A 25,391-nucleotide genomic window follows, 5' to 3' on the forward strand; every position below is an offset into this window, starting at 1 on the left:
CCTTTTGTGGCAACATGGATGGACCAAGAGAATATGATGCTTAGTGAAACAAGTCAGAGAGTACTGTATGACATTGCTTATACGCGGGATCTAAACAGAAACAGATTTACAGATACAGAAGACAAACTAGTGGTTACAAGTGAGGAGACCATAGTGGGGAGGGACAAATTAGAGATATGGGGTTAAGAGAGGCAGACTACTTGTATAAACTAGATAAGCAGCAGAGATATATTGTACAACACAGGGAATTATAGCCACTGAAAGTGAAGAAAGGGAAAGTGGCTCAGTCATGTCTGACTCTTTGCGACCCCATGGACTATAGAGTCCATGGAATTCCCCAGGCCAGAATACTGGAGTGGGTAGCCTTTCCCTTCTCCAGGGGATCTTCCCAAACCAGGGATCAAACCCAGGTTTCCATCAGCAGGCAGATTCTTTACCAGCTGGAGGCGAAAAATCCTGGAGTGGGTAGCATATCCCTTCTCCAGCAGATCTTCCTGACCCAGGAGTCCAACCGGGGTCTCCTGCATTGCAGGCGGACTCTTTCCCAACTGAGTTATCAGGGAAGCCCACTATCTTGTAATTACTTGGAGTATAATCTATAAAAATACTGAACCATTAAGCTGTACCCCCTGAAACTAATATAAACGTAAATCGACTATACCTTAACAATAAAAACACCCGTGCATGTACTTGTCAAACAGTCTATCTGCTCAGCTCTGGTGTCTTTTTCTTCTAATCAGTTGTTCAGCATCTGTGACATCTGACTGTGATGTGGTCAGGGGCAAAATGGGAATAAAACAGGAACAAACAACATTCCCAGACACCCCAGGCCCCAGCCGGGCTGTGGGGGAGGATGGCTGTGCTGAGGCAGGGGTTACCGATGCCAAGCGGGCGGACCATGTCCTTGATGTCGGGGCTCCAGCATGGACCGGAGGCTGCCCTGGGACACCATCCCCCTGGGAGCACAGTCCCTTCTCTAGTTCACTTGGTTTTGAAATAGTACTGTGAACTGCTGATTATCTGAAGTGACTTCTCTACCTGTTCGTTTACCGTCTGCCCACCGTTCTGCCCACATCTCTCCACAGCACAGGGGGCCCCGTCTGCTGGGTGGATGCCGTTCACCGCACAGGTGTTTAGGAGAAAGGCCGGATGAGCCGGAGGCAAAGTGCTAGACAGGCATCACGCCTTTTTATCAAGAGTCTGGTATCTTCTTCTTCAATCAACCCCTTTCCAGGAACACACACAGCGTGTTCTTAGTCAGAGAGAGAAAAGGGATCTACAGCAGTTTTCTCAGAAACTTATCTGAATCTTAAAGAAGACACTGGGAAATGAGAGGAACTGAGTGAAAAGACAAGAATCTCTAATAATGAGATTTCATGTTTCTAGCTTTTTGGGTTTTCTTTCTGTTGGCTGGTTTTGGTTTTGGAGTCAGGCATGTCAGGGTTTCCCACATAAAGTCCGAGTGACTGAACCCTCTCTGGGGAGCAGGACTAGGGGGTGGAGCGACTATTAATTCCTCTGTAAGCTCTGTTCACTACATACTGGACAACTTTTAATAAGTGGAAATATTCACTCAGGATGTTTTTTCTGACATTATACTTGAAGAAGAATAAATACTTGGTTGAACAGACTCAGTGCAAAATCAGCGAAGGTTAGTGGCAGATTGTAAGCACCGAAGTTTGGGTAAAGCAGTGTCTGTACCCTTTCCAGCCATCGGATGACCAAAGGTTACAGCGCCTCACGTCAAAGAAAGAAACGCTTTTGCTTATTCTGAGGAGGTCATCTGATGAAGGCCTTCATACAGCAGTCTGCTGTGGGAAAGCACCTGTGAAGCTGGGCTGTGTTTTACCAACTACATATACAACATGCCTGCTCATATGTGGAATCTAATTTTGTATCACAAATGAACGTTTTTTTTATGAAACAGACACAGACAAACATGGTTACCAAAGGGGAAAGTAAGGGTGGGTGAGAGATAAATCAGGAGCTTGGCATAAACATCTGCACACTGCTATACATAAGAGAGATAATCAAGGCCCTACTGTATGGCACAGGGAACTCTACTCGATATTCTGTGATAAACTATATGAGAAAAGCGTCTGGCAAAGAATGAGTATACGCATAACTGAATTGCTTAGCTGTACCCCTGAAACCAACACAACACTGTAAATCAACTACGTGAACCAGTGAAGTCGCTCAGTCGTGTCCGACTCTTTGCCATCCCATGGACTGGAGCCTACCAGGCTCCTTCACCCATGGAATTTTCAGGACAAGAGTACTGGAGTGGGTTGCCATTTCCTTCTCCAGGGGATCTGCCCCACCCAGGGATCGAGCCCAGGTCTCCTGCATTGCAGGCAGACTCTTCACCGTCTGAGCCACAAAATGCAAAAAAAGAGAAAAAACAGAAAACATGCCCCACCATAGGGCCCACAATGCTCAGATGTCTTTTCCATTTTAAACTTTTCATTTGGTGTCTTTTTTTTAAAGAAAGCTTACTTGTATCTAAGCAGACGTGCCCAGACTTTAAGGCTGTCTCTGGCTTGAAGCGGCTCACCCGGGAAGCTACATTTGTGACCATCTGAGTACCTTTCATACACTGGAATCTTATCCTGGCCTGTCAGTACCTGGCAGTTTAAAGAAATGTATATATTTATATGACACAGAATATGCTTCTAACATTTAAAATTCCTTCCTATCTTCAGTGGAATGATAGATACAAAAGTACTTTTAAAAAAATATTTTATATTGGAGTCTGGCTGATTTCAATGTCATGTTAGTTTCAGGTGTACGGCAGAGTGGGTCAGTTATCCGTATACATACACCTACTCTTTTTCAGATTTCCTTCCCATATAGATTATTACCGAGCACTGAGCAGACCTCCCTGTGCTCCACAGTAGGTCCTTATGATCTATTTTATATACACTAGTGTGAAAAGTATTTTAAAACTTTTTTAAAAGATTCTTAAGTGATGGGAAAGTATTCAGGTTAGTCATCATTACTATTTTTATTACAACTCTACTTCTCTTTTCTTAGACTTTTATTTATGTATTTTTGGCTGTGCTGGGGCTTTGTTGCACGGGCTTTTCTCTGGTTGCAGAGAGCAGGGGCTACTGTTTCTTGCAGTGCTGCAGCTTTCCACTGCGGTGGCGTCTGTTGTTTTGGAGCATGGGCTCCAGGGCAGGCAGGCTTCAGAAGTTGCGACCCCTGGGCTCTGGAGCACAGGTTCAATAGCTGCGGCACACGGGCTTAGTAGCTCTGTGGTATGTGGGATCTCCCCAGACCAGGGATCGAACCTGTGTCTCCCGCAATGGCAAATGGGTTCTTTACACTGAGCCACCAGAGAAGCCCCCCTCAGAATTTTTATACTGCTGGTTGAAATTCTGACGTGCTAGCCTCACTCTCTTCTGTCCACCTCTTTTCTGCATTTATTAATATACCCCTATGGCTTTTTTCTCACTTTGTTTTTAATGAGACAAATTACCTCAAAATATTCTCTAAAGTTGATCCACCCTTGTATTCCTGATTTCTTCTACCTCATCACCAAGGTTTTCTTGTTGGTTTTAATTTTTTTTTTAGTGATAATTTCTTGTTATTTGAATGATTGATCTAGGACTCAGTTTAAATATTCTTCTAATATTTGTTAACTGGCCAAATAGTCAATATGTCTCTGGGTTTAGTGATGCACCAAAAGAGGAGCAGTCTTTGCTTGGCAAAAGATCATCTAATCATAAATAGAGTTACTAGATAAAACATGGGACACCTGTTAAATTTTAATATGAAGTAAACAACAAATAATGTTTTATAAATATGTTCCATGTAATATTTATATGTATAGTTACAATAAATTACATGGGGTATAGTTATACTAAAATTTTTTTTATTTAAAATTTATACCTATCTGAGTGTTTTATATTATTTGCTAAATCTGGCCATCTTGCGTGCATGCAAGCTAAGTCGCCTCAGTCATGTTCAATTCTATGTGACCCCTTGGACTGTAGCCCGCCCGTCCCCTCTGTCCATGGGATTCTCCAGGCAAGAATACTGGAGAAGGTTGCCATGCCCTCCTCCAGGGGATCTTCCCCACCCAGGGGTCAAACCTGAGTCTCTTCTGTCTCCTGCGTTGGCAGCAGGTTCTTCACCACTACCGCCACCTGGGAAGCCTTCTGGCCACCCTGCGTGCTTGTGAAGTTGCCTCAGTCGTGTCCGATTCTGTGCGACCACCTGGACTGTAGCCTGCCAGTCTCCTCTGTCCATGGGATTCTCTAGGCAAGAATCCTGGAGTGGGTTGCCATTCCCTTCTCCAGGGGATCCTGCCAACCCAGGGATTGAATCCAGGTCTCCTGCATTGCAGGTGGATTTTTTTTTTACCACTAGGCTCGTCATCTTAATCATAGACAAATAAGCATAATTTTTAGAAAAAAATAAACAGATTTTAAATTAATCAACAGTGATGTCAGGGGGAAGAAAAGTCAGCACACCCTACTAATTACTGGGATCCTGTTTCTGAAAACCACAATGGAATGGGGAAATGGGAAATAATTAAGATGGTTTTAATTCATATAAGATAAAGAAATATAGAAAAAATTCAGATTTCAAAAACAAACTAGATTAATTGCTTTTGTTTTATGAAAAAAAAAAAATACTACCACACATCAGACCCTGCTCTGATGGATAGCTCTCCTTTCCAACCACCTCTTTAGCTTCTCAGAAAGTCCTTCTGTGCTGTCCTCAGCACCTGAGGCAGACTCTTCACTCCTTTTTATGTTACATAATTTTTTTTTTCAAGTTTTCAAATCAGCTCTTACTGGCTTGAAATTTCAAGTCTATGAAACTTATATTCTCTATTTTTCTTTCCAAAGTACTTCTGTAACTACTTGGATTTTCTGCAAATTGTCAGACCACTCAGTGCTTATCTCCTGAACTTCCCTCCATATTCTGAGAGGGAGGTGGACAGAAGGCGTTCTCGGAAGTACTCACTGATGCAGCCACGTAGCTTTCTCCACAGGAGGAGGAGGAATAGCTGTGGCCTGTTTGATTTGAGGAGCCAGAACTAAACTATTCCCGGACCAAATGATTTGAGAGAGTTAACATTTTAGAATAAAATAAAACTGGATTAACAAAAAAATCACATTCCTCCAGTTTTCACCACGCTGTATTACTGAAATGATTGTAACTTTGTCAGAAACACGAGTATGTCTTGGGTGACAGAATAAATTTCACGCCATTCATTTCTTTAGTCTGTCAGCAGTGTCCCTGTTATATACCAGGCCCTATCTGGGACATAAAGGCGAATGAGACCACTTCCCTGGGAAGTGGTGGGTAAGTAGGGACAATGGCATCCAAACCAATACTCACATGACAGTTTCATCAAAGCTGTAACAGGTTTGGGTACAGAGTGTCATGAGGACTCGGGAGGGGAGGACACTCATTGCATCAGGGGTGGGGGATTCAGAAGATCTTCACAGAGGAAGTGATCACTGAATTGAACCTCAGGATTCATCCAGCAATGATGGCAGCAAGGGCATCGCAGCTGAAGCACAGCTAAGGAAAGACTCCGGGCCCAACAGAGCTTGGCACATTCAAGTACATGTATCACAGGATGTGCGGTGGGAAGGGTCTAGCAGGAAAGGAGCTCAGCACAGCTTATAAAGGGCCTTGTGATGATGCCAGGGAGATTGGAGTCTATCCAAAGGAAATGAAAAACCACTGAAGGGGTAAGTACAAGAGAAAAATCATCACATTTTTGTTAGAGAACCATCACTCTGGCGGTTATATGAAGTGGAGTTGGAGAGGAGACAAAGCCATGAAGACTAGTTAAGAAGTTGATGAAGTACGCTAGGTGAGAGCTAAGAAGGGCCTAAACCAGCAGGGAGCAGAGAAAGAGTTCTGTTTTGGCCAGGCTGAGCCCAAGGCCCCTGGGACATCCCCAGGGAGGACAGATGATGAAAGTGCAGGACCAGGGCTGGACCTTCAGACCTAACTAGAAGTGATACGGGGCAAATCATAAGCCAAGGACTGAGATGGAAACCACAGAATTGGAAGACATGGCCCTGAAATGATGGAAGGAGTGAGACAAGAAAAGAAAAACATGAAAGGAACAGGTGGAAGAGAAAGATCACAACCCCAAACCTGAAAGGAACAACCAGACTCACAGGAGACCAAGAAGAAAATGACCTCATAAGACCCAAGGAAGAGGAGGGTTTCAATAATTGATTAATTATGTTAAGGGCTACAGAGAGAAACAGAAGATAAAGACAGAAATGGGCCCTTTGGGTTCAGCTATCAGGAGGCACTGCTGACTCGGGTAGAGCAATCTGAGTATTGTGCTTGACACGGCAGCCAGATCACAGTGGGCTGAAAGATGAATGAAGAGGGAGAAAATGAAGATGTGCTGGCTATCTTTCAAAGAGATTGGAAGCCATGGAAAGGAAAGAGGGCGGACAGCCAGCAGGGACCCAGGAGAACTGGAAAAGAACTCACTTTTCCTTATGAACATTAACCTACCAAAGAGAGTAGAAATGAATATAACAAATAACAGGGGACCCACCCCAATTCTCTTCTATTTCCCCATAATGACTAGAACAGGGGTTGGCAAACTTTTTCTTAGTGGGCCAGAGAGTAAAGATTTTAGACCTGGTGGGTCAAGAGGCCAAATAGAGGCTATTATCTGTTTTTATATAACCATTAAAAATATGAAAACCAGCCTTAGCTCGAGGGTTGGGAAAAAACAGGAAGATGGCTGAACTAGGGCCTTGAGGCCTGGTTTGCTGACCCCAGACCACCATGTTTTGTCTGAAAGAAACACAACATTGTAGATATAGTTGAAGCCCTCCTTTCCCTGATCTCATTCAAATTAACTGCTCTCCTCAAGTCAGCACGTATCAATCCCACACTTTTCAAATATGCCTGTGTCCCTAAGCCATAGAAGCAGAATTTGGAGTGTTTTTAAAACTTTAAATAAATATAATTATTCTGTGCATTATAATCTGCAACTTTTTTTTTTTTGGTCCACAGTACATTTGAAACTGATTTATCTTTATACATTTGGCTATAGTTCATTAAATTTACCTGCTCTATGATATCTCATTCTATATCAAGTTCTTTATATTTTTCTTTTGTTAATAGATATTGAGATTGTTTCTATTTTTTCCATTTTTACCAACAATGCTACACTCCACATTCTTAAACATACTTCTTTGCTATGCATGTGTGAGTGGTCTGGGGTAAATGCCTAGTAGTGGATTGTTGAAGCTGTAAGGGTATGAACATCTTCAGTTGGCTAAATGTTTCCAAATTGTTCTCTGGAATGGTTGTATAGCAACATTTCCTTTTCCAATAATCTCACATAGTAAGTAACCTGAAAAATTCTCCCAATATGCAACACCTAGAGATACAAATGCAATATAGTAAGTCCCCTACATATGAACAAGAGCATTCTGAGAGCACATTGATAAGTCCTATTTGTTCTCAAGTCCAACAAAGTTAGCTGAGGTACCCAACTAACATGAACAGCTATATAGTACTTACTGTAATAAGTTTATAATATTTTCTCACACAAATAATACATAAAAAACAAACATAAAATAAAGAAAATGGTTTTAATCTCACAGTACAGTACAAAAGCTGGCACACAGGAGCTGGCATCAAGTGAACAGGCAAGAAGAGTTACTGACTTGAGGAGGGAGAGGAGGTGGAAGATGGTGGAGCTGAAGGACTGTCAGCAACAGGAGACGGAGAGCAAGCTGCAATTTCACTCACGCCTGACGACGAACGAACACAAGTTTGCACCTTTGAAAGTTCGCAACTTGAAGGTGTGTACGTAGGGGACTGACTATGTAAGGAGCTTCTTGAATGTATAAAGAAATCACAAAAAAGGAAGGCAATCCCCCAGGCCCAGAAAACATAGAGAAAGCAAAACAACAGCTGGTAGAGGAATATAAATTCACAGCCATCCCTACCTACCTACAGGGACTTCCCAGAACCCCACAGGGATATCAGAGGCTCTGTAGTGCTTTCAGGGGTTCCAGTCCACCCACTGGGTCAAAAGTTAAAGCTAAAACACCAGGTCATGGTTGTAAAAAAATAAAGGAAAAAAGAAAAGCAGCTTCAATGATTCTGGCAAAGGTCAAAGTCAGGAGTGCTTCCCCTAGTCTGACCTCACCATCATCCTGACACTGTGGACCCCTGGCCCAAGGCCCAACTGTGAATTTGGCTCTGTCTGCTTCGTGCTCCTTGGCAGTCTCTTTGGTCACAGGCTTCTGGTTACCGGCTTGCCCCTTTAATGAGGTTTTGGCACCTCACACAGCTCTTGGAGATCGACCCCTGGGGCCGGCTCCCTCCACACCCCAGGGCTGGGGTTTAAGCCTAAGGTCCAAGCCCCCACTCTCCTCAAGCCCCATGCACACCCCGTCTGAGTTTCTTCCAAACCCTATTTTGAGGTGACAGGACTGTGACTGTACTGGGAAAGTATTTATAGTAGCTTGATGATGGGATCAGAAAATTTGAAGTCCTATTAAATCAGGTGGGCCCAGCTCTGGGTGCTAGGTTTTGCCCTCAGTGCCCCCAAGATTTCCATCATGATGGGAGTTGACAGATACAACAAGATTAGAGCTACATAAACTTCAGATAAAAATTATCAAATAGTCAATAATATGTTTAAAAGACATAGAAGAAGGAATAAAAAACATATAGAAAAATAAAATCAAGACTATATATATACACACATATATATTTATGAACATTCTATATTCTTGAATTTTCTAGAAATGAAAAGCTTCAGCAGCAGGGACAAGGGATGAACGGCATTAAACTGCCCTCCCACGGGTGGTGCAGGGGTCCTGCTTCTCCACCTTTGCCAACAGTGGAGGGTGGTGCAAACCATACCCAGGTGGGCAAATCACAGCCTGCACTGCTGCCTTACAGCACTGAGCCCAGCCCAGCCAAGGTCTTGCCCTCACTGGTCTCCTGGGTCTGCCTTTAGACAAAGAAGGACTTTAAGCCTTAATAAATCTCTCTCCGCTCGCTTTTCCTCTTTTTGCCCCCGAGGCTGGTTGACTCCTGGGGGGTCAGATCTCAGCAGGGTTCTCCCACGGTAACTTGCCGGCCGAGGGCTGTGCATCCACTCCCTGCTTCCCACACCCTGCAGCCTTACCCGGTGACTTCAGCATTCTGTTTTTCCTGCTTCTGGTCTTAACTGTACTAACTTCAGATGCTCTGCTGCTCACTCTGTACCTTTCGGCCCCTCCCTTCCCCTCCACAGGCGAAAGTTCAACCCAGCTCCTCTGTCCCTTTTCCTGTGAGCCCGTCTCCAGTCCAACCAAACACACACAGCCACAAGTGAGACAGCCTGAGAGCCCAGCCAACAGTTGCTGAGGCATCTACACAGTCAGGAAGGCACCAGAGACAGACTTCTCCAAACCTGAAACTTATGCACAGAGCCTGGCAGAGCCTGAAAACCCAGAGGCAATATGGTGTATTGTTAGACCACGGACTCCAGAGGCTAAAGCTTATTTAGATGCACTACTTAGCTGTGTGGCCTCGGGCAAATTGCTCAACCCCTCTGTGCCTCAGTTTTCTCCTCTGAGAAACAGCAGTAATAGTACCCACCATATAACATTTGGTAAAAGAATCAGATGAGCTGGTATATGTACAGTGTTCAGAACAGCCATATACTATGTTGGCTATCTATGTTGGCTATCTATGTTGGCCATCATCATTATTAGTACTTGAAACTGGGACTGTCCCAGGAAATAGCACATGGCGGTCACAGTCATTGAAATAATAACAGTTTCAGAAAGTTTAGTTTCATTTATGCAATTAGTTCAGTTCAGTTCAGTTCAGTTGCTCAGTCATGTCCGACTCTTTGCGACCCCATGAACCGCAGCACGCCAGGCCTCCCTGTCCATCACCAACTCCTGGAGTCCACCCAAACCCATGTCCATCGAGTTGGTGATACATGAACAGTATGAAAAGGCAAAAAGATAGGACACTGAAAGCTGAACTCCCCAGGTCAGTAGGTGCCCCATATGCTACTGGACAGAAGTGGAGAAACAACTCCAGAAAGAACGAAGGGATGGCACCAAAGCAAAAAGCGCAACTAGTATTTTCTTCTATTCCTTCTCTTCTTCTCAAGGTTCATCCAATCTTTATATGATCCTTACTCTTCTGAAACAGCCCAGAAAACCTCCCATTCCTCTCCATCAAACCCAGTGTTTAACTCTGGCCATCAAAACATTTATAGCTGCCTTATTCCTGCCTCATGTCTCTCATTTCTTTCTTTCTACAGACCATTCTGCTTTTAGCAGCTAATAAATCCCATGCTTTTGGTATCCGGGAAGTTGCTTTGAACTTTCTGATAGTGTTAAGCTGACACTGGCAGGACACAGGATAAGGAACAAGGTGGCCCTTCCTTCCACAGGCAGAATGTTGCCTTGATTCTGAACTTTCTTAGCATCCTACACTGGCCAAGATCCCTAGGCCCAGAGCTATACTGTAACTGTTCTCATCTGTTTGGTCAAAATCCCAGAAAAGCTATTTTCTCACTTCTCCCCTGGTGACTTCTAAGTGGGTGACTTCACTTGAGATAGTAATCCATTCTGTACCAGGCTCTGTATCTACATAAAGCAAAAGATTAAAAGATGCTGACTCAGCAGTAATGATGCTGGTCTCAGGTAACTGTAGGTATTAGATAATGTCGCCCATTTGATTTGAGATAAACCTGGATTATGCTTGCGAAGGAGAATCAGGCTGTTTGGTAGACTGCATTCTTCTACCAAACACCTCTGTAATATTTTTCGAAGAATTCAAGGAGATATTTAGATACAACTGTGACACCTGGCTTCCCAGGTGGTGCTAGTGGTAAAGAACGTGTCTGCAATGCAGGAAACCCAAGAGATGCAGGTTTGATCCTTGGATCGGGAAGATCACCTGGACAAAACTGAAGCAACTTAGCATGCATGCAGGTGACACTTGGACACCATTAGCTCAAAAGGATACATTGTTGCTTAGTCGCTAAGTTGTGCCCAATTCTCTGCAACCCCCTAGACTGTAGCCCCAGGCTCCTCTGTCCATGGAATTCTCCAGGCAAGAATACTGGCGTGGGTTGCCATTTCCTTCTCCAGGGGATCCTCCCCACCCAGGAATTGAACCCGGGTCTCCTGCACTGGCAGGCAGAGTCTTTACTGCTGAGCCACAGGGAAGCCCCTCAAAAGGATGTATATCTTACGTAATTTTACAATGCATATTCAGTCCTTAATTAAGAACAGCCTTTCCCGTGGCTAATCTCAAAGTAATAAGCTTTGATTATCCAGCTGCTTGCAAGTGGGCATTTTTGCATTTTCAGGCACTGAGAATGGAGACAGAGCCCAGTGAGTGTGTGGGATGACCCAGACAATCCCTGTGCTCCCCTCAAATGCAGCTTTTCACCTTGTGCTTTCCTGACATCCTAACATCACCTGCCTTCAGGAGCGCATCGGTTTTAGCGATCAGTCTCACACCCACTCTAGGATGATTTCAGTATTTCTCAACAACCACCGAGTTCCTAATTTATGCTGACCCCTTACAAGATTTGAGGAAATCAGAGATGAACAAAAGGGAATCTTCTTTTCCCTGGAGGTGCTCACAGCCTGGAGAGAGGCCTGGGTGTGATTCTGAGTGGTTAGCTGGGTGAGCAGAAGTTTAGGTCTGTCGGGACAGAACAGGCAGGCTGCCACGGAGGAGCAAAGAGACAGACACCAGTAAGGAGGCAACGCTCAGTCTGAGCCTTTTAAGGCTATACAGGCATCCAACTTGTAGGGAAAAAAAAAAGGAACCTGTCATTGCTCGTAGCCAAAGCCACAGAGGCCTGGAACACACGCTCCATTTCGTGTGACAGGGACTGAGGCGGGGGAGCAGGAGGGACGGAAGAAGATGCTGCAGAAAGGAGGCCGCAGGGAGTGGCCAGGGGCCGTGAGTGAGGAGCCACCTCTGAGAAGGGAAGGGTCACAGGTCACATACAGACCCCGGGGGAGACCTTCCACTGAGTCTCTTCACCCGTCCTCCGGCAGCTCCTCAATTGCAGACAGTTTATTCCATCGTTTTCAGGTGCTCAAGAAAACTACTCAGCTAAGGTTAAATATCACTCTCAGGAGCCTGTTTGAGGCAAGTGTGGTAGCAGAGAGAGTTAAATGGGGAAGAAGGATAGCTGGGCCCTGCTGCCATGGGTGCTGACGGATGCCAGTCAGGGAAAGGAATGTGGTCCAGAGGCTTTGGCAGGGGGCATGTCGATTCCCTCCCTGGCTGGAGAGGAAGGACCCTGGAGTCCCAGTCAGGAGAGCTGACTGGCGGTGGGTCTCCCCTTTCTCCTCTCTGTTCCTTCATCTGCACCTCCAGCACAGCTATCTACGCAGTACAGTTTGAGCATCATCTCTAAGCTCCCTTCCTGCTCCAAATGGGGAAGGGTGTGGCTCAGACAGTAAAGAATCTGCCTGCAATGCAGGAGACCTGGGTTTGATCCCTGGATTGGGAAGATCCCCCAGAGGAGGGCGTGGCAACCCACTTCAGTATTCTTGTCTGGAGAATTCCCATGGACAGAGGAGCCTGGTGGGCTAAGTCCGTGGGCTCACAAAGAGTTGGACACAACTGAGCGACTAAGCACACAGCACATCTGCTCCAAAACTTAGTGCATTAAAAAACACAGTGTCCCCCAAACTCATGTTGAACATGAACCTCAATTTCAACCAAATATCTCTCCAGTTGGAATGGTCGGCCTTTCCAGTCTCCACCTGGGACCCTGGAGAAACCACGTGGAGAACACCCAGGGAAAGGGAGATTGGTAGGGTGGGGTGGTTGTGTGCTGACTACTAATCTCCAGGAGGTTACTTCTCTGTTAGGTAGTGTCTGATGCCCCTCCCCACATCCTATTTAAAGAACCTCAGCTTGAGAACCTTCGGTGTGGGTTCAATACTGTTCTACAATAGCAGGAGGAGGTGTCCGCTGACAGGAACCACGGCTCCTAGTTTATTTACCCAAGAGCGAATCCACACAAGGGTAAGAAGTAATGGGGAGAGACTGTGCTGGTTGTAGCAACTGTCAATTGCGGCTCTTAGCTCAACCTTATGAGATTTAATACTTTGTCTTTTCTGATACCTTTGATTCACTACAACCACATAACTTTTTAAAAACAAAGCTTCATTAGTCACAATCAACGCAAAGAAAATCTCTCCCTAAGGAACAAGATCAAAGGAAAGCTGATGAAAGACCTTACAAGTTGGAATGGATGCCTGGGGATTCCTCAGACAATTTCCTGGTTACTTTTTTTTTTTTTTTTTTAACTTATGGTGTTTCTTTAGTCTACTTTCCAGTCCTAAATTTCCATAGCCCAGTGTTTCCAGGACTTTTTGGAACCAGCAGACTTCTCAGCCCACATTACTAAAAGTTAGTTCATGATTTCTCTGTTTCAGCTGATTGAAACGGTCTTTTCCAGGAACTGCCAGAGAGTTGATCATTTTCTTAATATGCCCATTAAAGCCGGTAAATGACTGGGACCGGTAAATTACATCTTAGAAAACAAAGGCTTCGGGAAGCTTAAATTCAAGGAGCGAATTGCAGCTGGATCAGCCGGCGGCGAAGGAAGCCAAGTCCCTCCTCCCTCCTTCCCCCCACAAAAAGACAGCTAGACTTTTCTCCCCTTTTTCACAGGAAGACTTAGGTTTTTCTAAGTGCTACGCTCCCCGGCAGAGTTATGTAGCCTCGGGTACCAGACAAGCCTTCCTCATCCCCCTCGCCGGAGTGGAAAGCCGAGGGGTGCTTACCCTGCGCCGGGCGGGTGGGGAGGGACGCGAGGACCACGGCGAGGAAAAGGGCGGCGCACGGGGCCTCGGGGGGCGCGCGCCCCGGCATGGTGATGCTGTTGCGCGCAGCTTCAGTCCCGCTGAAACGTGAACATTTCCTGTTTCCTGCTTGTTTGGGTCGGTGCTAACTTGAAGGAGAGGTGTTTGCCTGTTTTTTAGGAAGTGATGTAATTCTGCAGGAGCCTGTCAGACCAGCAAGAATTGCAAAAGAGAAGTTGCTCTTCAAGCACTGATTCAGTTAACACGCCTCTCAAGGCCTTTCCCCACCCCGGCCCGCGTGGGCCCCCATCTTTTGACATCGCCCCCGTGGGAGCAGTGTCCAGCGCTCTGATGTCACTCAGGATCTGGGGCTGGGGGTGTGGACCACACGCCTTCTTGGTTTGTGACTTTACTCCATCCCCAGGTCAGCGTCCTGTTCTGCCTAGAGTCTAGAGCAGCGCTCTCCAGCAGAACTTTCTGAGATGATGGGAATGTTCTGAATCTGTGTGGTCCAGTACGGTAGCCATTAGCTACATAGGTTGCTAAGCACTCGAAATAGGGCTGGCGAGAACTTAATTGTCAGTTTTTACTTTTATTAATGTAAATTTAAGTAACTCGGTGGCTAGTGGCTACCTACCACATTGGACCCCAGACAGCAGGGACACCTGTGCCATCAGGAACTGTGCCCAGCCAGGAACAGGCCAACCCTTCTCTCGGGTCAGGCACACCCTTCTCCCTGGGTCCTGGGTCCTGCATGCCCCACCCCCCATAGCTCATCAGAAGGAAAAGGCATACTATACCCAAGCTCTACCCATGACTGAAGGGCATGCTCTGCTTCTCCAGAGAGAAATTATCTTTTCATGTTTGTTTTTTTTCTTTATAAAGATTATTTTTTAGAGCAGTTTTAAGTCCACAGCAACGTTAAGAGGAAAGGACAGAGATTATCCCTAAACCCCAAGTCCCAACACCTGCAACGCCTCCTCCACTATCAATACCCCAGCAGAGTGGTACATTTGTTTCAACTGATAAATTTACATTGACACATCATAACCTCACCAAGCCCCATTGTTCACTTTAGGGTTCACTCTCGGTGCCATATATTCTATTGGTTTGGACAGATATATAATAATGGCATGTATTATCATTATACTATCATATTGGGTAGTTTCTCTGCCCTAAAAATCCTCTGTGCTCCACTCGTTCATCCCTCCCAACCCCTGATAACTATTGATCTTTTTATTGTTGGCATAGTTTTGCCTTTCCCAAAATGACAGATAGTTGGACTCACAAAGTATATAGCCTTTTCAGATTGGCTTCTTTCATTTAGTAATATGCATTTACGCTTCCTCCATGTCTTTTCATAACTTGATAACTCATTTCCTTTTAGTGCTGAATACTATTCCATTGGCTGCATGTACTGCACTTTATTCATCCATTTATCTACTAAAAGGACCTGGAGGAGGGCATGGCAGCCCACTCCAGTATTCTTGCCTGAAGAACCCTATGGGCAGAGGAGGCTGGCAGGCTACAGTCCACAGGGTCGCACAGTCAGGCACTACTGAAGCGACTTAGCATGCATACACACACTACTGAAGGATACTGAGGTTGCTTCCAAGTTTTGGCAGTTAGGCATAAGGCTGCTAGAAACATCCCTGTGCAGCTGTTTGCATGGACATCAATTTTCAACTCCTTTGGGAGAATACCAAGCAGCTTGATTGCTGGATTGATAGTCAAAGAGAAACAGTCTTTTAAAGGGCCCATTTCCAAAGTAGAATATGCTCTCAGGAGGGGAAAAATCTGTATTTTACCTTTCCTCCTACTTGAATGACAGTTTTCTTAGATGTCGTTAACAGCAAACTCTTGGGGATGTAATTTCCTTGGTTCTGTCTTGCCACAGCAAAGATTTGAAATGGTGGACTAGTGTTACAGCTGAGTTTTATTTGGCAAACAAAAGATAGTACACCCTTGAGGCGTGAGGGTCAGCCGACCCCAAAGGAGAGGCCTCAGCCCATTTGGCTCCCTCTTTTTACATGCTTTGTCTAGCACTCCCTATGCAAAGCAGGGCCAGCCAGGAAGGGGGCGTGGTTTTTCACCCGAGGGTCTCACTCTTCAGGTGTGAGGTGGGTTTTTCCTTTATTCCCTTTTCAGGGGCTTTTCCCTTTCTTTGTCTTTTAGCCACCGCCATTTTGGCCTCCTTTCTCCTATTCTAACTACCTAACAGAACAAGATAGACTGAGTTGGATTAGAAGGGGGGTGGAAAGCCTACCCGAATGAAAAAATGCAGGAAGGAACCGACAGCTTACGCCAGTGTTGAGAGCCATCAGAGTCGGCTAGGTGTTGTGTGTTCTACTGAAGTCCTTTCTTTGGTTTAGGCCTAGGGTCTAAGCACTGCAGAATGGAATTCCACATAAATATTGGGTATTTTATTCCACAAATATCCTAAGGCTGTTTTTGAGAAATAAAGTTCATAGAAGAACAACAGAAAAAGAATGGAATTTCATCATCATGTTTGCTGTGATCCAAGAGAGACAGGCAGACACCCACCTCACCTCCAAACCTTGGCCTGCAGCTTACCGTGAGTCACCCACGTCCGGTCCGCACCATCCACAATGGCCCGTCGGTGTGGGCGCACACGGTGACTGGCTTCCCAGCCGGGACGTGGCCACTCTTGTTAAGTGCATTGCTGCTTTTCCCTGTCCATGGTCACTCTTTATCTCAGTTCTTATCCACACAAATAGGTCGATGATTCATGTAAAAATCAGTGTGTTAATGGATTGACAGCATGCATCTTCATATTTTTAACCGGCAGTTAAGTCAATTCCTGATAAGACATGCTTTTGTGCTTTAGGTAACAATTTAGAACAAACAGCAGAAGAAAAGTGTTCAAAGCTGGATGATCGACTTGAAAACAACAGGCAAGGACCTATTAATCAAAATCTTGACTGCTGGCTCTGAGCTCCTCTAGCACTGAGTCTGAGGGCATTTATTCCTGTGCGAGCGGGCATTTTTCCCGCTGCACTGCATATGTGTCAGAGAAAAGGCCCAGGGCCTGAAAGTCCTCTTCATTTTGCCATTTACACTCTATTAAAACCATCTTGGATCCCAGGCTTGAGGCATGTGGTTGGCAAGGTGTAAGCCTTGGTTTCTTTGACTTTAAGATGCGTCTGGCAGGAAGGTCTGCAGAGGCAGGTGTCTGTCTGCAACTAGAGCACAGACTCTATTCTGCAGCGCGCACACCGCCTGGGAGTGTCTCACAGTTTCTCCAAAGGTCCCCGTGTTGCTTCTGAGCAGGCAGCACTGCATCACTCAGAATGATGTGCAAAATAAGCTGCGGAGAAGCCCTGTGCCGCTCTGCAATTTTCTTTTGACCCCTGCGCTCCCTAAGACGCTCAGAGTGATTAAGCTGATCTTAAGGGGGAGAAAATTACCATCATTGATCAGAAAATTGCAGCACCTCAGTGATCTCTTCGCTGCAGTTAAATCCCAGGGTGACTGCGTGCAAGGTAAAGGGCTATTTACCTCTGTTGGTTCAAATTTTACCAACCATTCATTTTGGCAGTGGCCACCTGGCCTCAGATTAAATCCTGACACGCTCCTGACAGGAAGTCAGGGTCCCAGTCACAGGCAGGCGCGAGGCAGTGGGGAGCCTCAGAGCAAGGCCTGCAGGCAGGGGTGGGGGCGGGGGAAGGGGAGGGAGGAGAGATAAGGAGGTGATGTGCCTGGAAGATGCCCTGTGCCTCCTTATGCTCAGGAGGGCAGGAAGAGAAGCCCATTACTGGTTGGAGGCACTCTTTATGACTTTGCACAAGAGTCTGGCTTTCACAATCAACTCTCTGCAGTACCGAGGTGACTCTCATGTAATTCCTCCTCCCCTCCCTCTTGCCCCACCTCTCCAGCCAGAAAAGAGGAGGGACTTCAAGGGAACATCCCAGAAGGGATAATCTTGCAGGAACTGCAGGGCTCCCCACCCCCATTTTCCCCTCCATCCCCCAGCTTCACCGTCTCCAACACACAGACACACCCCACACATGTGCTTAACACACTCATGCACTGTGGAAAATACAAGAAGGCCGACCAGAGAACAAGCACAGGCCGTTTACGGAGAGCTTGCGACGCCAGGGAGTCAGCCTCCATCTCCTGCAGCAGGCAGAGGCTCCAAGTCTAGTGGAGCAGTGGGAACGCGCTACAGTGGGAAAAGTAAGGGCTGCAGGACCCTGATGGGAGCCACTGATGTGGGTGGGGTACCAGAAGCCAGTTCTACTGATGGGTTCCAGTGATTGCTTAGAGATACAGGTCTGGCTTCTCCTAAATCAGAAGCAGAGGAAAAATTAGAGCCAGTGTTACAGGGATTAGTGCTCGGCTTCTTGGATTGCTGCTACAGGTAGGGTCTGAGTTCTGTTTTCATGTAATATGTATATATATATGTATATATATCTCCCCTAGCCATGGTCTGTATACTCCCAACACCTACCCACAGACACGCGCACATACTGATAAATGTACATGCATGCTCACACGCACGCACACACTGACATGCTTGCACACACTTTCTGGGGCACCCCTCTTTCTCTCAGTGCTAGCTGGTGGTAGTTAAGGGTGTGCACTCTGCTTAAAAAGGAGGCGGGCCCTCACACAATGTAAGAGTCACATCAGGTGGGGCCTGTAGATCACTCTGAAGCCCGCTGAGCAGGTGGTGCAGGTTAAGGTGGGAGGTTCTAAAGAAGCACCCAGAGAGTCGAATGGGCAGGGGCCAGGGCTGGAGCTGGGGTGGAAGCCCAGGTCGTGCCGGGAATCCCAGCCAGGAGAGCGGCTGACAGCAGTTCCACTGTGTCTTAGCACCAGCTGCCATGCACAATGCCACAGACAGACACCTGTTTTCTGAGAGTTCAGAGGCTGGAATGCTGAGATCGGGGTACCAGCATGTGGGGTCCTGGGGAAGACCCTCTTCCCGGTTTGTAGATGGCCACCTTCTTGCTGTGTCCTCACATGGCACAGAGACAGAGCCAGCCCTCTGGCATCTCTTCTTACAAGGACTCTGATCTTGTTAGGAGGGCCCCACCCTCATGACCCTATCTAACCCTAATCACCTCTCCCCGAGGCAGAAATACAGATATTGCTGGTTAGGGCTTCAGACCTGAGTTTGAGGTGGACATAAGGACTCAGCCTGTGGCACAGTGCCTTTGAAGCCGGGAGTTCTCCAGCCAGCCTCCTCCTGACCTGTCTTCAGAGCCTTTGGTGGCTCCACCCCGCATCCTGGCTGCCAACCCTGGTCACTCACCCTTCAGCTGGTTGCTCAGAGGAGCTGTGGCAGGGTGGGGGAATTCTAGCAGCTTCCACCCTCGGCCTCAGCCTGGACCTCCTCCTCCACGACAGACTCTCCAGGGCCTAAGCAGATGGCTGGTCACCAAAAACGAAACTGAGAAGGACTGCAGTTAGGAGTTGCAGTGACCTGTGGTCTCTAGTCTGCAGGGCCCTGTGGGGTGCACCCGAGGAAGAAGAGGCTGACCAGCCCAGAGATTCAGGAGTCCTCCTCCCAGTGGTCAACATCCCCCTGAAGGCAGGGAGCTTCTCTGCCTTGTTCTCTAGTCTACCTCTGCATTTAGGACAGTACTTCATAGTTTTGTTTTTGAATGAACAAATCAGTCAATGAGTAGGGGAATAAAAAATTCCTTTTACAGCAGTATTTTTTTTAGGTGGACTGGGGGTAAAGTTTACAAACCCCAGAATCATTTGGGGAATTTGTTAAAATATGTAGCCTTGGACCCCACCCCAGCATGACTGAATCTGAGCTGAGGTCCAGAACTCTGCAATTTTAATGATGTTTGGGGGCATTTTCATTCATGATAAAACTAGAGAATCACTATTATAGAGTTTCATTTTTGTTCCTAGAAAGTTATATCCCCTTTTTCACACAGTAAGAAATAAATAGCATGATTTATTTTCTGGTTTCACTTTGTTGGCCCAAAAGCCTGGAACTAGAAGTAAAGCTTGGGGGTGGAACTTCCATTAGCCCAGGTTTCCTCACCACCTCTAGGAACATTCCTTTCCCTGGTTAACCCTAACTCATCCTCCAGGACTTAGTCTAGGAAGCATCTCCACCAGACAGCCTTCTCAGAAGCCTCCCCCTGCCCCCACATTGGTCAAAGAGCCTCCTCCATCCCACAATACCCATCAGGACCTACGAAGAAGATCTGGTTGGTTGGTCTCCCCACCTGATTGCCCTGATCTCACTCATCTGCGGCCTCCCATACCTGTTAAAGGAAATTAAACTTCCTCCCACTGTTGTTTCAGTTTTGATCAGATCATATAATGATAGCTTTTTTTTTCTAAGTCCCTTCAAGTATTTTTGAAGGACATAGATTATTAACAAATACAGAGTATCTGTATTAGACTGCACTTTAGAATGATAAACACAGAGGAGTGACTTTGATGTTTGTTCTTTTGTTTTCCTGTTTAATTTGACTTTCCAGATTTGCAGTTGGTGATGTGCTGGCCAACTAAGTCCTCAACACCCATGAAACTATAAAATGCAAAGGCACAAAGGCTTGGGGAAGATGGCAAGTTCTAATAAAGAAAGACACTGGGAGGAACAACTCCATTCCAAGGCATGTGGGTCACGCCAAAAATAAATGAAAACTGAGGGGATTTGAATCCAATGGGAGAGAATAGGGGAGGCTGGGAGGTAATTATTTTTAAATTGAAATAGTACATTTTTAAATTATAATAAAAACATTATACATTTATTGTGGAACAATTTTAAGTGCATATAAGCAAAACAAAATTATTCCATGTTTAAACCCTTCCAGATCTTTTTCCAGATATTAGCTGGCAGTTCACCCCTCCTTCTACTTGTAGTACTAGCCATTCATGTCATTATCCTGCCAACAGACTATAGGTACAAACTCGGCTATGGAAAGATGGTAATTTGCTCTATTTTTCTATTACAGCATCAATTTTGAATTTCCGTTCTGGTCGTGGTAAACTGAATACAGTCACAAACACAACCTGTCATCAGTTCAGTGATTTCTCAGTTATTCAGGATTAACTTCTGTTGTTTTTCTTGTGGCTCAGACGATAAAGAATCTGCCTACAATGCAGAAGACCCAGATTCTATCCCTGGGTCAGGAAGGTCCTCTGGAGAAGAGAATGGCTACCCACGCCACTATTCTTGCTTGGAGAATTCCATGGACAGAGGATCCTGGCAGGCTACAATCCATGGGGTTGCAAAGAGTTGGACATGACTAAGCGACTGATATTTCCACTTTTCAGTTGTTTCAGAGTCCCTCCCTCCATCCTCCAGTTTTCTCTGATATTGCCTTGGGAATGCCAGAGTTGGTAGGGAGGACTATCTCCTTCCTAGGGCCTTTAGAAAATCAAAAGTGAAGAATTAACTCTTTATCTTTGCATTTTAACTGAGTCCTCCTTTTCCTAGCCCAAATAGTAGCCTAATTTGCTAGTCATGGGGTCTTTAGACAGGTGTATAAATGGAGTGCAGAGCTCCCCAATCCACTTATTCTTGGAGTTTCATCTAGTATCCTGCCACAATGTTCATGAAATGGAGGGAGTATGGGCGTGGTGAGACACAAGGGGCACACCAAACTGAGAGGCCCAAGTCCAAGGCCCCAGTCTTCATTCTTTCCTGAACCAGATCCTCTGGCCTCATCTGCTTTATCTGTGAAACAGTGGAGCTGACTAGACAGTCGCTATCACCCCGGCCCTCGTATCCTATGGGTCTGTGAGATTCTTAGGGGGGTGGGCGCATTTAAAAGTTCTCAGTGGAGAAAAAGGCCTCCACTTCTAAAGACAGGCCCTGCAACAAACAAGCCCACCCGTCCTTCAGCCTGTCGTTCACCGCTGAGCTCCAGAAATGTAGCAGGTATTGGCAGCAGCCTCGCAGCCCTGGGCCAGAGGAGCGGGGAGGGCAGGGGACCTCCAGAACTGCCAGACAGCCGTGAAGGACAGAGGTGAAGTGGAGCAGCTACTGGCAAGTGGGTTGGAGCCGCAAGACCGCTGTGGCTCTGGGGCCGGAGGAAGGAAATAAACAGGCAAGAACGCGGAAAAGAAAGACGGCGTGTTGCCTTCACCGACAGTAAAGCAGCAGGCCCAAAGCTTGTCTGAAGCCAGGGACCAGTCATCAGGTCTCTACACTGAAGGTCGTTTCAGCTCCAGCCACACAGGGGCAGGGACACTGGGGTTTCAGCACCCACAGGCTAGCTTCAACTCCACTCCATGCAAAGAGGCTACTTCCTTCTAGGTCTCACTGTGAGGTTTTCCTCTTTGAGGAAAATAGCAACTCCTTATAGCTGATTCGATAACTGTTCCCAGTTCTTGATGCTGTCTCTGAATGACAGGAATTTCCTCCTTGCCCTGTGACTTGGCGGTCTCTCCCACTCACGTAGGCACTGTTTACCTCCCTGCCTTACTGATCTTGAGCCAGGCCATGTATGACTTGCTCTGACCAAAAAAGCATGAGTGGAAGAGACAGTGTGGGCTGAATTCTTTGAGCGCCATCACACAGTACGGCTCACTGTCTCCTGTTTGTTCCTGGAATCTTGCATTTCTGAGATCTGATACCCCAAGCCCCGTGATGTGAAGCAGACCTCAGCAAGACCGGCAACCTGGAATCCTGCCCGGCCCAGCCCGGATCAGCCATCTCAGCTGACTGACAGAGCCATGAACAAGGACATAATGTGTATGATTGTAAGCTGCGGAGAGATTTAGGGCTGTCTTTCACATAGCATCAGTGCAGCAGTAGCTGACTAATAATACAGCTCTTAAGATCATTCATTCACAAGTGGCAGACCTGAGCAGAAAAAGTCAGAGAAGAAAATCAGAGCTGCTTCTGGCAAAACCATGAAAGCACGGAGAAATGTGACTGCCACATCATCCTGTAGACAGTAAGGATAAGGCTTGTGAAGGCAGGGCTGTCCACACTCAACTCGCCACTCTCCTCTTCCTACCCCCACCTGCGGGACCCATGTTCGACCCACAGCCAGCAAATACCCATGGCTGAGTGGTGCTGCGCTGTCGCCCATGGCCTTTCTGGATTTCTTGATCCCTGGACAACTAGGTGTGCTAGAAACACTGTTTACGGCAGTGTTCATTGGAAAAGAAGTATATTGCTAGCATCTGCAGCATGTTAGCTGTCCTCATGACCTTTATCACATTATATTTGCATTATATAATGTAGACAATCTCTTTCTTCCCTGAAAGAGAGCAGTATCCATGTCTCAGTCAACTTGATGACTTCTTCTGCACGCCCCCCAAGACAGCCCCAAACTAATACATGCTGAATGAACAAAGGAATCAGAGAAAGAATCTAAAAATGGCCCTTATTCAAATGGTATTTTAAAAAATCTTTCCTTTGCACACTGACACCTGTATTTGTAAATGGTCACGAGTTACCGAACCAGAAACAAAATAATTCTTGCTGTCTCTCAGCCAAGAATTTAAATCCGTAAGCCTTTTCAAAGCAGCACGGTCCCTGGAACGAGCTCCGGTCACACCACGCCTAATTCTCCTCCTCTGGTGTAGCTATTTTTTGCTGTTGCATAAACCTGTCTGTACTCTCTCATCAGGGTCCTTTGCAAAATTTGTTGCTTCTTTGGAAAAAAGAAAAGAATGAAACAGAATGGAATGGAAGTCTTAACATGTGGGTTAGGGTGTGAATACCTGCAGGGGTTCTCTTGGCCATGTTGGGCCACCAGTGTTTCCAGAGCTTGGTGGTGGCTCCTGTGGGGCTATTGCAAGAGGGAAATCTGTTTCCAATACCTGCAGAGCACTAATAAAACCCCCTCTTTGACCATCTTCAGCGATGGAGAATTAGTCTGGCTAGGGACAGAATAAGAGAAATCTCATCATCTTCATATACAAACATTAGCATGTTGAAAAAACAGTGAGGAAAAAATATGCTTCTGGATAGACCACTAGAAGATAAGATCCACCAGGAATTAACATTTATCTCTGGAGGGAGAAGGGGCTTCCCTGATGGCTCAGACGACAAAGAGTCTGCCTGCAATGCGGGAGACCCAGGTTCAATCCCTGGGTCAGGAAGATCCCCTGAAGAAGGAAATGACAGCCCACTCCAGTATTCTTGCCTGGAGAATCCCACGGACAGAGGAGCCTAATGGGCTACAGTTTATAGAGTCACAGAGTTGGACGCAATTGAGTGACTAACACTTTCAACTTTTCAACTTTCTAGAGAGAGATGGTAAAAGCTGGGTGGGAGGGGCAAAGAGGAGGAGGGGAAACCAAGGGGACAGATCTCCTTTAATACATCTCGGTACTATTGGGGAAAAAATGTAATACATGTGTTACCTTCTTCATATTAAAAAACAGAACAAAAAAGATGTGTGAGGGAAAAAAGAGACCCACAATAGGGCTGCAGGTAGGTTGGAAAAAATGTATATTTTTAAGGGAGATTGTGTGTCAAAAGTAGGATTGTTTAGTAAACAAAGATGGAAGGATGAACTAGAAAAGAGGAAGTGTTTTTGAGTTTAGTGCCCAGGAAATGATGTTCTCTTCAGGGAGATTCTGTGGACAGAATCCAGAGAAGCTACTAAGTCTGCACATGGGTAACTGCAAAAACATCTTTATAACAGGTTGACTGAGAGTAGGGGAAGGCACTGGACATGGAATTTCTTAAAGTTCTGTTCATTTGATGACCACAAAAGCCTGCAGATGGGGCCGAGGGAGCAGGGTGAGGAGGAAGATGGAAGGGTGACCAGAACCCAACTCTAAAAGTTCACCCTACACCCAGCGTTCTCCCCAGGGCACTTTCTCCCCAGGGACATTTGGCAGTGTCCATTTTGAGTGGTGCTACTGGCATCTACTGAGCACACATCCACGCAGGCCTGTTCCCCACCAGCAAAGACTCGTCCAGCCATCCGAGATATCAGTAGCCCTGAGGCTGAAAACCCCTATGCTAAACTAAAGTGAGAGCTGAGATTTACTGAGACGTGAATGCCTCTGTTTCCACATCCATGTACTCTTCATCCCAAACTCTGAGGGAAGCAGGGCAGGCATCCTCATTCCCCAGAGGCAGCTGAAGAAGCTGAAGTCTGAGACCAGAAGTCTGGGACCAACCCAAGGTCCCTCAGCTTGGAATCCAGGCTCTGGGCTCCAGTTGCATGTTCATCTGAGTCTCTCGTGGAACCCAGGGGACACTCCAAAGTCCTCTTGCAACCAAATGGTCGAGTGAACATGTGCTGTCCTCAGGGGATGGGGCTGCCATTGAAAGGCATGGTTGGAAGGTCCCCGTTCCTGGCAGTAATGATTGGAGGAAACTGATGGAAAACTATCCAAGTGTCAGTGACCTAACTACAGAGTCTTCTCCTCACTGTGGTCCTTGGTCATGTTTGTGGTACACTCACAGGACGAATATTTTAACATAAGAGATCAGAAAATGCTAGGCTTGCTCAGGAAAGGGCAGTCTCAGATGGTTGGAAAGTGGGGTGTATCAAGAGATGTTGGGGGGTGATAAGGTTGGAGAAAAAGTTGGGACAAGGGCTGGAGATGGAGTGGGGAAGAGAACCACGTTCTGTCAGTGATGAGGAACCCTGGACGTTGTTAAGGGCAGTGGTG

The 25,391-nt window shown here is 46.3% G+C and overlaps 1 protein-coding gene across 2 annotated transcripts in view; it reads right to left on the minus strand.

The window, feature by feature from the left end:
• Positions 1-13,959, minus strand: part of TMEM154 (transmembrane protein 154) — a 50,958-nt gene extending 36,999 nt beyond the window's left edge. Inside the window, exon 1 of one of the 2 annotated variants that reach the window (XM_061142508.1) lies at positions 13,791-13,959. In XM_061142508.1, coding sequence (XP_060998491.1) covers positions 13,791-13,878 — 88 coding nt within the window. In that variant the 5' untranslated portion in view covers positions 13,879-13,959. Of the gene's footprint in view, positions 1-1,038; positions 1,079-13,790 lie in introns of those variants that run through there. The other variant, XM_061142509.1, reaches the window with a different exon arrangement.
• Between the last annotated feature and the right edge of the window lie 11,432 nt (positions 13,960-25,391).

Source organism: Dama dama, chromosome 5, assembly GCF_033118175.1.
Source record: "Dama dama isolate Ldn47 chromosome 5, ASM3311817v1, whole genome shotgun sequence".
Taxonomy (NCBI): domain Eukaryota; kingdom Metazoa; phylum Chordata; class Mammalia; order Artiodactyla; family Cervidae; genus Dama; species Dama dama.